The 11,466-nt window shown below is 44.3% G+C and overlaps 1 protein-coding gene across 2 annotated transcripts in view; it reads left to right on the forward strand.

Annotated features, from left to right (window-relative positions):
* The window catches only part of sorl1 (sortilin-related receptor, L(DLR class) A repeats containing), a 94,264-nt gene that overhangs the window by 59,836 nt on the left and 22,962 nt on the right, over positions 1 to 11,466 (forward strand). Inside the window, exons 13-32 of one of the 2 annotated variants that reach the window (XM_085478985.1) lie at positions 29 to 207; positions 1,560 to 1,746; positions 2,056 to 2,184; positions 2,759 to 2,844; positions 3,516 to 3,688; positions 3,829 to 3,960; positions 4,153 to 4,244; positions 4,851 to 5,097; positions 5,186 to 5,324; positions 5,407 to 5,580; positions 5,689 to 5,802; positions 5,895 to 6,017; positions 6,179 to 6,298; positions 7,485 to 7,610; positions 7,702 to 7,812; positions 7,970 to 8,101; positions 8,568 to 8,699; positions 9,918 to 10,052; positions 10,427 to 10,579; positions 10,883 to 11,050. In XM_085478985.1, the coding sequence (XP_085335111.1) occupies positions 29 to 207; positions 1,560 to 1,746; positions 2,056 to 2,184; positions 2,759 to 2,844; positions 3,516 to 3,688; positions 3,829 to 3,960; positions 4,153 to 4,244; positions 4,851 to 5,097; positions 5,186 to 5,324; positions 5,407 to 5,580; positions 5,689 to 5,802; positions 5,895 to 6,017; positions 6,179 to 6,298; positions 7,485 to 7,610; positions 7,702 to 7,812; positions 7,970 to 8,101; positions 8,568 to 8,699; positions 9,918 to 10,052; positions 10,427 to 10,579; positions 10,883 to 11,050 (2,852 nt within the window). Of the gene's footprint in view, positions 1 to 28; positions 208 to 1,559; positions 1,747 to 2,055; positions 2,185 to 2,758; positions 2,845 to 3,515; positions 3,689 to 3,828; positions 3,961 to 4,152; positions 4,245 to 4,850; positions 5,098 to 5,185; positions 5,325 to 5,406; positions 5,581 to 5,688; positions 5,803 to 5,894; positions 6,018 to 6,178; positions 6,299 to 7,484; positions 7,611 to 7,701; positions 7,813 to 7,969; positions 8,102 to 8,567; positions 8,700 to 9,917; positions 10,053 to 10,426; positions 10,580 to 10,879; positions 11,051 to 11,466 lie in introns of both variants that reach the window. The other variant, XM_085478984.1, reaches the window with a different exon arrangement.

The following is an 11,466-nucleotide window of genomic DNA, read 5'->3' on the forward strand; positions in this document are numbered from 1 at the left end:
GTCATTAATAATACCACGCCCCTGTCAGGTTCAGCACCAATGAAGGCGAGACGTGGACCGACTTTCGGTTCTCAGAAAAGGAAGTGTACGTTTACCAGCTGCTGACAGAGCCCGGAGAGAAGAGCACCATCTTCACCATTTTTGGCTCGTATGCCGAGCAGAGACACAGCTGGCTCATCTTGCAGGTCAACACCTCTGACATTCTGGGTAAGTCCACGATTGAGAATGGAGATCTTTAGTTCTTAGCAACAACAGCTAAATGCAGAAACAGTTATTTCTCAGTTTAGACTAAAGCCAATGCTGTAGGGGTGATTTGTAGTCATCTGTAACTTTTGATTTTATACATGTAGTTCTTATATAAACTGAAAATAAGTAAGCAATTCATATAGTGCCTCCATATAATCGTCCAAACAAATGTCCAGAGATATTTCAGATGGCTGTAGAGTGATGATGCATGCTTGCAGGTTGGTTCTCTGATTAATAACCTCATGTAGTAACTGTAGCTAAAACTAGCATAACTCAGCAGCTACATGAAATAATTTAGATGACAGAAATGAATGTCATTAATTAATCGATGAATACAATCATAAAACTGTTATAAGATCTGTAACATTTGCTTGTAGCACCTAAAGTTCATGTATGTAGCCAACGTGCGCATGGTTAGCATGGTCAGAGGGCCCGGTGGCGCCAGTGTCCGGCAGCCTCGCCTCTGTCAGTGCGCCCCAGGGTGGCTGTGGCTACAATGTAGCTGCCATCACCAGTGTGTGAATGTGTGTGTGAATGGGTGGATGACTGATTGTGTAAAGCGCTTTGGGGTCCTTAGGGACTAGTAAAAGCGCTATACAAATACAGGCCATTTACCATTTACCATAATGACAGTAGCTAGTGATAGCATAGCATCCAGGGTTTTTAGGGAGAATGAACTGTAACAAAATGTAATACACTGTAGCAATGTTGCACACAACTACTGCTCATGTACCAAAAATAAACTCACTTTACATTTTTGTTACAAAGATTGTACTTTAGCTAAAATAGCCAGAAAGCACATGCTAGCTGTTTGCTGTTGTTAACTAAGAGCACTACATTTCATTAATTCCAGAAGACCCTAGGGCTAGTAAGGAGTAATGGTTTACAGAGACACATGATTATTAACTTGGGAATAAATTAATGTATAATCACCAAATTCTAGTAGCAGCTAACACTAATAAAAAGTTTCTATTATTTAAAAATGTGTTACTGTGTAAAAAATAAACAAATAAAATTAAAGGTTAAATAAAATTCAAAGAAGGAAGACGTACAAAAACAAGCCAAGTCATTTCTAATCACCAATATTCCAATTTAATAATAGGAAATAACTATAATGCTAATTTACTTCTAAAAGTAAATATGTAACTTGAAACGATGAAAGCTAGGAGAAAGGCAAAGGATAAATACTAAGCAACACACGCCAGCAGAAAGGTTTATCTAGAAATACTGACTTTATAAATATACCATCAAGAATATTTCAACTCATTTGTCAGATCCACATCATGTCTACTTTTCCTTGGATGTTTCTTTAGGCGTGCCTTGTTCTGAGAAGGACTACAAGCACTGGTCCCCATCTGACGAGCACGGTAATGAGTGTCTGCTGGGCAGAGAGATAACGTTCAAAAGGCGAGCGCCTCACGCTACGTGTTTTAACGGAGAGGATTTTGACCGGCCGGTCACCATCTCTAACTGCTCCTGCACACGCCAGGACTACGAGTGGTGAGAGTCCACAAACTCTCCAGGCCTTTGATTTCAGAAGTCTTCATTTGTTAATCAGTTCTTTTTCTACTCCATATCCGAACATATCAGGTTTTTCATGATTGATTTCATAATGATTTATCACCAGGACTTGATGTTATGATGCAGAGGTTAAATTTCATTTGAAAGGATGCATTAACAAGAATAATGAAAAGAAAAGCAGGACTACCCCCCTGTGTATGGGTGGGTTAAATACTGTGTTGTTGTTCTTTATTGGGAGGTGCTGAAACTCACTATATTGTTTGTTTCCCCTCCTCTTCCTCCTTTCAGTGACTATGGCTTTAAGCTGAGTGAGGACTTGTCCCTTCAGGTGTGCGTGCCTGACCCTGAGTTCTTGGGCGACCTCTACGCTCCACCCGTTCCTTGTCCTGTTGGTACTACCTACCGCCGCAGCAAAGGGTAAACTGCTGTTATTAACGTGCAGGAATGCAGAGCCTGCCGTTCTTCTTCTGCAGTTTCTTAGCATAATGCCGTCGTCCACAGCAGTAATGGAGTAACGGATGCTAAAGAGGAATCTAAATCTACTAAACCATATATTTTTAATCAAACTGTGTTGGAAGAAAACTCCCATGCTATGAACACTGTAGTGATTCTGGCAGATATCCTCGTGTTGTTCCTGCATCAACGTGGTGACGTCTGTGATTTGTCATGTGCAATGTTGATCCTGGTCATTGTTATGATGTCATAGTTTTGCGACTTGGAAAAAAAACCTTCTGATGTCCACTCAAGAAAAAATCCCAAAAAGGAGGGGGTTAGGGTCGAGGCTGGACGTTAGGGTTAGGGTCGTGGGAGTGTGGGCGACAATGTTTCCACATCACAAAACTATGACATCACTACAATGTGATTGGTCATTTGAAATTAGAACCTTATTGATCCAGTAACGACACCAACGTAACTGAATGTGTCCTTCGTCCTTTGTTCGGACGCCACCAAGTTGCTGACAGATGAAAGCTCTTTTATTTCCCTCTTGCAGCTACAGGAAGGTACCAGGAGACAGCTGCAGCGGCGGAGATGTGGAGGCCCGGCTGGATGGAGAGATGCTGCCTTGTCCTGTCGGAGGTAATCTGCTTTCTCCAAACATTCAAAGATGCAGCTGAGCGTGCTGTGGAACAGTTCAAGGTGTCACGTTTCCAAACAAATGTTACCATCCAGTTTTACTGACTGGCACACAGACTTGGTAACCTGTGGGGGTTTTGTGGGAGAAAGGTGAAATCCAAATAAACATCCTTTATTTTAAGCATTTCTGCTTCTCCTACATATAAATACATTAGACACCCTAAAAAAACGTAGATGCACAGCACTGCGCAAAAATCGTGATCAAGCTCGACACAGTTGAGCTTCCGTTTGTGCTGGCATTGCTTCACAGCATGAAGAAATGAGGGGCGGCTCAAGATGTTTGGACCGTCATGTCCAACAGTTCAACTTGACTTTTAATGTCCTGCTAGCTGTGTTGTAGTTATTGAGTATGGGTCAGTAGTAGAGTCTCTATAATAGACCTGCTCTGAGAGGTAACAGCAGCTGGGCCGTTTCTAACCGGATGTATGACAACATGACGGCTGTGTTGAATGAATCAAAGAGATCATGTTTTCAAATTAATGAAGGAATTTACTCGACATGAAGCAGCCAATCGGTTTGTGTCAGTCGTTCAAGTTCTTTGCAGTGCAGCTCGGTGTCAGTGCACGTTTGTAGTCCCAGTGTTTGTCTTCAGGCTGTCTCCTGTGGTTTTGCAGAGAGTAATGAGTTCATCCTGTACGCTGTGAGGAACTCCATCCATCGCTACGACCTGGCCACGGGCACTGACCAGGCTCTGCCTCTGGCTGGCCTCAGGGAGGCTGTGGCTCTGGACTTTGATTATGACCGCAACTGCCTGTACTGGGCCGACATCTCCCTGGACACCATACAGGTCAGTGGCTCCTCTAGAAGATGCAGTCGGTGTGTGCTCTCTCACAGCAGGACAGCATGGTGCTAACTGTGGGGCTGAGACGTAGAGGGAGCTTAACCATTCAGCTGTTACTGACCTGCGTGTGTCTTTTGGTCCTGCAGCGCCTGTGTCTGAATGGCAGCACAGGTCAGGAGGTTGTCGTGAGGAAAGACCTGCAGAATGTGGAGGCTCTGACCTTTGACCCCATCAGTAGACTGCTATACTGGGTGGATGCTGGAGCGCAGAAGATTGAGGTATAGAAAACATTGTCAGTGTTTGTCACTCAGGATATCAGACACATCAGAGTCGCGAGGTTATCAAACTAAAACAGTTGCTTGTTCTTTCCAAGTTCTCCTCTTTGGTCGTCAGATTATATTCATAATCACAATAATCTGTCTTCTTGACACAGCTTCATTACCGTTGACTTTTCCCTGTTATGTTTGAAGGTTTCAAACCCTGATGGGGATCTGCGGCACACCCTGCTCAACTCTTCCATCCTCGAACACCCGCGAGCTTTGGTTCTGCTGCCCGGAGAGAGGTGAAGAGTTTAAAGGAACCGAGTTTTATCCAGCCTGTGATTAAAAGAGTGAATCTGAAACGAGCAGCTTCAGGCTGATTTGAAAAGCTGACATTTCCAGTCAAGAACAAGAAATTATAATAAATATAGTGTTTGCTGATATTGCCTTTTTCAGGCAATCATGCAAAGATCCAGCAAACACAAACCTGCAGAGCAGGAGCATAAAATACACATCGGTCACCAGTGGTTCTGACTATTTTCTTAAACCTGATCTTAAGGTAAAAACACAACAATGCTCTGATCACCCTTTAAAAAGGATGACCAGACAAACTGACCACAAGATCATCTCTGAAAACAGATCTGGCTTCACTTCTGCAAACATAGTTCTGCTTTTCCTGAGACATCGGGATTCCTGTGGTCTGCTGCTGATCTCGTTTTCCACTTTCTCAGAAAATGAATGTATGGTTGACTCACTGCACTCACTTCCTCCCTTCTCTGTGTACATTGTCACTCTCTTAGAGTTTAAGCTTGTATTAAATATTTGACCTGGCGCCCAATCACAGTCAAAGAGTGGCCAATGGGCGCATTCGGTGCAAATTCCTAATCTTGTATCCTCTCCATGTCCAGTCTGATGTTCTGGACTGACTGGGGAGACCAAGCGCCTGGCATTTACCGAAGCTACATGGATGGAACCAACGTGTCCCGCATCGTGTCCGAGGGTGTCCGATGGCCCAACGGTATCACGGCCGACGACCACTGGCTGTACTGGACCGAAGCCTACAGCGACCGCATCGAGAGGGCCGACTTCATCGGAGGGCAGAGGCGCGTCCTCATGGAGGGGCTGCCCCACCCGTACGCCATAGCTGTGTTCAAGGTAACAACATGTTTATGAGTGTGTGTGTGTTTCAGTCTTGATGGATTGGGTGGATTGTTCACACTTTCGCGCTGCATGCTGTGTTCAGAATGACCTGTACTGGGATGACTGGTCTAAAATGGGAATCTTCAAAGCTCCAAAGGCTGGTTCCCAAAACAACGAGCTGATTGTTGGCAGGCTAACTGGGGTCATGGACCTGAAGATCTTCTATAAGGGGAAGAACAGAGGTGAGGACCAGGCAGGGAGGTGATGATGCTGTCAGTCTTCTTCAGGTTTAAATGAAATAAACTGCGTTCTTGCTCTCGTCAGGCCATAACGCTTGTGCCGACCAGCCGTGCAGCCTGCTGTGTCTGCCTCAGCCCGGCCACAGGCACACCTGCGTTTGCCCAGACGGCGCCCCGACTCTAACGACGCCCAGCGGAGAGCTGCAGTGTCAGTGTCCCCAAGGCTACCAGCTCCACAACAACACCTGCATCAAGACGGGTGAGAATAAGCACGTACTGCTTCTGGAAGACGCGTGTCGTAAGATATACGGACACAAAGCCTCCGACAATTAACAGTTTGCATGTTTGCATATTTCTTCGACTCCAGAACACAGCTGTCTGCCAAACCAGTATCGCTGCTCCAATGGCCGCTGCATCAGCAGCATCTGGAAGTGTGACAGCGACAACGACTGTGGGGACATGAGTGACGAACAAGAGTGTCGTAAGTACTCAGCAGCGTTGCTGCCTTCATGACAGAAACAATCAACTGTTGCAATAGAAACAAAGCTCTTTTTTCCTGGCGTCCTTCTCCAGCCACTACGACTTGTGACCCGTCCAACCAGTTTCGCTGCGTGGCCTCAGGTTCCTGCATCCCTCTGGCCTTTAAATGTGACCATGAGGATGACTGTGGAGACAACAGTGATGAGGAGAACTGTGGTACGCATTAATAAAACTGTGTGATTGTATGGTTAAATGTGACTTTTATTAAAGCACTTTCATTGGTTAGGAAGACTAGAAAGTTAATTAGGTTAGGGTCATCACACAAATATTTTAGTTTAGATCAGCAACATTGTTTAACACTTTGATGTATTTCTCAGATTCTCATCAGTGTGGGCCCGATGAGTTCACGTGTGCACGTGGTGTTTGCATCCGCAAGAGTTGGCGCTGCGATGGAGACAATGACTGCAGAGACTGGTCAGATGAAACAAACTGCACTGGTGAGAAAGACTCAGCATCATACATGATGTCCCACAAAGTTAAATCAGAGAAGGTGTGAGCTGCAAGCGCTAAACAATTACAGTAAACTTCACAGTCATAAAATAAAACTACAAAGCTACAGCCTTTAACAGTGCAGTTAGTGTTTTTTTTTAAAGTCATAAAAACAGAGCTATTTACACAGCCGCTAACCGCTAACCACACGGTTAAAGTCACAGAATGACTGCTAACACACAACGACTCAGCTGCAGGCACTGAAATGTACAGCATAATAGTCATAGTGTTATTTTGGATATTCAGTTTGTTATTCCTCATAATTCACTGAGGTAGCAGCTGAATCAGTTCCTGATGAGGACAAAAGGCTAAACAGTTAGCTAAAGCTAACTAGCTTAGCAGGTTCTCACTGGCTGCTTTAGTGAGTTTTGGGGTTTGTTAGTTACTTTTAAATTACAGACAGCCAGTAAATTGTAAGTTATTGTAATACTCTCCAGTTCATAATAGTTTTGTTGTCGTACCCACACAATTAGAAAACGGTTATTATTGTTTTGAGGCTAGCTTGTATATGCTTGACGCTCACTTTATTAGCTACGCCTTGCTAGTCCCAGCTTGGACTAGCAACCTTCTGCATGATTCGACATGTTATGTTAGTGTTCAGAGATGCTCTTCTGCATATTTTGGTTGTACTGACTGGTTATTTGAGTTACTGTTTCCTTCCTGTTAGCCGTTACCCTGTGACCTTTAGGATCAACAGCACATGTTCACACAGTGAAAATGCTGCCGACTGGATATTTTCCCTTGTTTTTTACTATTTTCACCGTTCTCAGTAAACCATTGACATAGTATTGTGGTCAAATCCCAGTAGATCAGCAGTTTCAGAAACACTCAGACCAACCAGCCATGCCAGCTGCAGAGTCACTTGAATCACGTTTCTTCCCCATTCTGATGTTTGGTTTCAACTTTAGCTAAATATAGACATTTACAAAGTGCTGGGTGAAAATATATTTACTATATAGCTTATTCACCCATATAAATACATATATCAACATGTGCCAAACATTGACATACATAAATGCATAATCAGTAGTGCCAGTAACAAAGTGTGTGTAGCTGTGAAAACTTCACATTAACAACGTTTAAATCTGTCATACATTTTTAAACTCCACTCATTAAAACTCTTTGTGTCCTCAGTGGGCCACCATACCTGTGAGCCCAGCAGTTTCCAGTGTAACACAGGTCACTGTATACCTCAGCGCTGGAAGTGTGACGGTGATGATGACTGTCAGGATGACTCGGACGAAGATCCCCAACACTGTGGTAAGCTCACACAAGACCCTGATGTTTCACCCCTGCAAAGCAAGCAGAGATTTCCTGTTAGCAGTAATACTTTATTGATATTTGTTATTAGAGGGAACTCAGTGTAAAGGCTTCCTGTGCTCCAATCACACCTGCCTGCCAGCCTCCGCGCACTGCAATGGCATCAAGGAGTGTCCAGACGGCGCCGATGAGAACAACTGTGGTGAGTGATCCCGTTAGTTTAGGAGACACTTTAGCAGTCAGACCCTCACATGCAATCGTAACTGTGAGAGAGAATATAATCATCTGACTGCTCTGCTGATCTCATGTCTGATTTGTTGTGAAAGTCATTGTGTTTTCTTCGCTTGTGTCACCCACAGATCCCCTGTGCACTCGCTACATGGAGTTTGTATGTCAGAACCGAGCCCAGTGCCTGTTTCAGTCTCTGGTGTGTGATGGGATCAAACACTGTGAAGATGGCTCTGATGAGGATGCCGAGTATGCACAATGTGGTGAGCGCCAATCATCTCCACTGTGATACTTAGCATGTTTGCAGCAGCCCTCCTGTGACCACCCGTCACCCTGTAACACCTGACCAGGCCAGTTTATAAAGCAGAGGTGTCGTATGATCATCGTCCCAAACAAGGAGAAAAGAGGAGGCTGAGTTTGTTTTCCACTCACCCGTGCACCTGAACAGTGGATCGTTAGATTTGTGCTTTGTGTTTGGATCTGTTTATCCCTCCAGTTAGGTTTTGCATCAGGCTCTTTAATCATTGCTTTGATTGTCGCACTCCCAACTTTTCCAGGTATTTCCTTGTTTCTGACGTGTCATTATTATGATGACATAGAAGGCTGGCTTTTTGTAACCAAATACAATAAATGCAGATGAATAGTACAGATGGGTTACATGGATCCAAAGAAAATAAGAGCTTGTGCTGGACTGGGTGGAAAGTAGATTCCTTGTGTGTTTTCTTTCAGCCGCACCGTCTGAATTCAGCAAAGTGTGTGACATCTATACCTTCCAATGTGCCAACGGAGTGTGTGTGAGTCTGGAGTGGAAGTGCGACGGCATGGATGACTGTGGGGATTATTCCGACGAAGCCAACTGTGGTGAGGATGAAAAGCTTATGGAGAAATGCCCAGACCCCCCCACACACACATAATGTTTACTATCGAATCATGTGGAACAAATGCACTGATTGCACACACTGAATATAGAAGTTATATTTGTACTAGGCATGCACCGATACCGATACTGGTATCGGGTATCGGGGCCGATACTGTAAAATGTGTGTGTACTCATACTCATAAAAGTTAACCGATACCATGAACCGATACTAACTTATTTCATTAGTCAGAGGGTGGCTGGTCATTTCTGTTGTAATTTTTTAGATTGGCCACTAGGGGGACATGTCGTGCTAAGGCACAGGGTTAGGCGAGTGAGACTGGCGGCTCCAGATAAAAAAGAGAAACTGGAGGCTGCTGTAGCTAGGCTAAACAAAATGTCAGCAGTGTGGACCGGAACAGCCAATTTTAACTCAGGTTTTGGAAAAGCAACGAAAAATGTCAAGAGAAAATCCACAGGCAGTTAAAATAACACAGGCTCTGACTCATTTTATTGCTCTGGATGACCAGCCAATGCCAACGTGGAAAACATAGGATCGCACCGTCTTCTCAGTGTACTCGAGCCGCGATATGAAATTCCCAGCCGCCCACACATCAGGGAGATAATGGTGCCAAAACTTTCTGAAGAGGTAAAGACAGCAGTGTGTGCGCGATGTCAGTCCTCGGTTTAACGGCACGGCGGACTGATGAGGGGTTTGTTCGTCAATGCCAAATACTTTCGTTATTTTTGCTTGCTTGTTTACAATATGGACACTCTGCAATAATTTAACAGTTTATTTTATTCTGAAACCTAATTTGTATTTATTTTATTCCAAACAGAAGTGTTTATTTATTATTCTGAAAGCTGGAGACAGTGCCAATAGTTCAGTGATATTTTGTTGAATTACAATGTGCACACCCCGCAATAATTTAACAGAAGTGCTTATTTTTTATGTGAAATTTTATTTTTGTGGTCATTTTATTAAGATTTTATTTTTTATCAGCAGAGATAAAATTTTATGTGTGTGTGTGGTTAAAAGTATCGGTTTTTGTACTCTGTAAGTAGTCAGATCCAAGTATCGGTATCGTATTGGTTTGAAAAAAATTGGTATCGTTGCATCCCTAATTTGTACTCCTGCAAACTTTTCGTTTCCCCACAAAGACCAAGTACATTTATGATTACTCAGCAAAATCCGAGGCTGACTGTTTCTCTGCTCGTTGCAGCTGCTCCGACCGAGGTCCCAGGCTGCTCCAAGTATTTCCAGTATGAGTGCAAAAATGGGCGTTGTATCCCCACGTGGTGGAAGTGTGACCTGGAGAATGACTGTGGGGACTGGTCTGATGAATACATATGTTCAGGTACGACATCGTTAGTTCTGGCAGTCGAGCTCCATCAGAAACCTCAGAGTTCGAGCAGCTCACCGCCCCGATTTAACAAAACTAGATGGCAGCAGTGAACATAAACATGAGTAAAATGTGTATAAGGATCTTTATCTGTTGCCACTGCTCTTTGCTGTAGGGGCTGTTCCTGCCAATCTCCTGCCTTTAGGTTTCCCATGTATGTTTTTGGGAGGCTGAGGAGGTCCAAGAGAAGAGCCACACTACCATCCTGTCTGATTATTAGCATGGACACCTATTTTATGTTGTTTTCTAGTATTTGGTTTCTATCTGAGTAAATCGGGGTTTCAAATTTGCTTCTTGAATGAACCAGTTTATGCGTCTTATCACTGCAGGTGGTTCAGATCCTCACACTGTGGCCCCCGGCCCCTCCACGTGTGCGCCCAACCGCTTCCACTGTGGCTCAGGGGCTTGCATCAGCAACACCTGGGTGTGCGACGGCTATGCTGACTGCCCTGATGGCAGCGACGAGTTTGGATGTCCGACAGGTACTGATTCTCGCTGCTGATTGGCTCAAGTTTTCTTGCAGAAGACATAATAGTTTATATTTTACAGCTTTTGGCCAAACTGCATGAACATCTTCCTGAAATAGTCCACATAACTTAACCCAGCCCATCCACACATCCACGAACTGAAAATACACAAAACTGTCTGAAGCCTGGACTTTTTGCTTATTTGAGTTATTGTAACCTCAATAATGAGCATCCACGGTTAGAGATGTGTGTCCACACTTCATATAACAGGAAATAATGCTGAGTAACATTGTTTGCTTCTCATTTTCCTGACAGCAGTTAATGGCTCTGTGACTCCTGCCTTGGTACCCACTGAGAACCCTCATTCGCCCGATCGCTGCAGCCGGAGTCAGTTCCAGTGTCAGCGCCCCGCCCGCTGCATCCCCGACTGGCAGCGCTGTGATGGACACGCCCACTGTCAGGATGGCTCTGATGAAGCACACTGCCGTGAGTATCTGTACGATGCATTTGCAAAATACTGTCTCACAAACACACAGAACTCGGACCACGGAGGACCAATCATATAACAGACGGCGTTTTAAATGAAGACAATCGAAAGGATTTTTAGCAGGATTACGCCGAGTTTTCACCCAAAGCCTCGCTCACGAGTTCAAGCCTGTCAGACGCTCTGTTGGGCTTTTCCGTGGCGTAATCCTCTCTGTGGAGTACAGAAGTTTCGTTTCAATACTTCCTCCTGCAAATGCACCATGGGACAATCTCCGTGTTGAGCTGAACCATATTTGATCATTTGATAAAACAGGAAGTTGGAACTAAAGTTTTGTGTAATGGCACTTTTAAGCTCTGCTGTGATAATAATCTCAGGTGTTCATATTTCATGTCATGAGCATCATGCTTCCATGCAG

This window comes from Copadichromis virginalis, linkage group LG14 (genome assembly GCF_057382275.1).
Source record: "Copadichromis virginalis isolate Kocher_CV1m ecotype Utaka linkage group LG14, C_Virginalis_male_GT1.1, whole genome shotgun sequence".
Lineage (NCBI taxonomy): Eukaryota > Metazoa > Chordata > Actinopteri > Cichliformes > Cichlidae > Copadichromis > Copadichromis virginalis.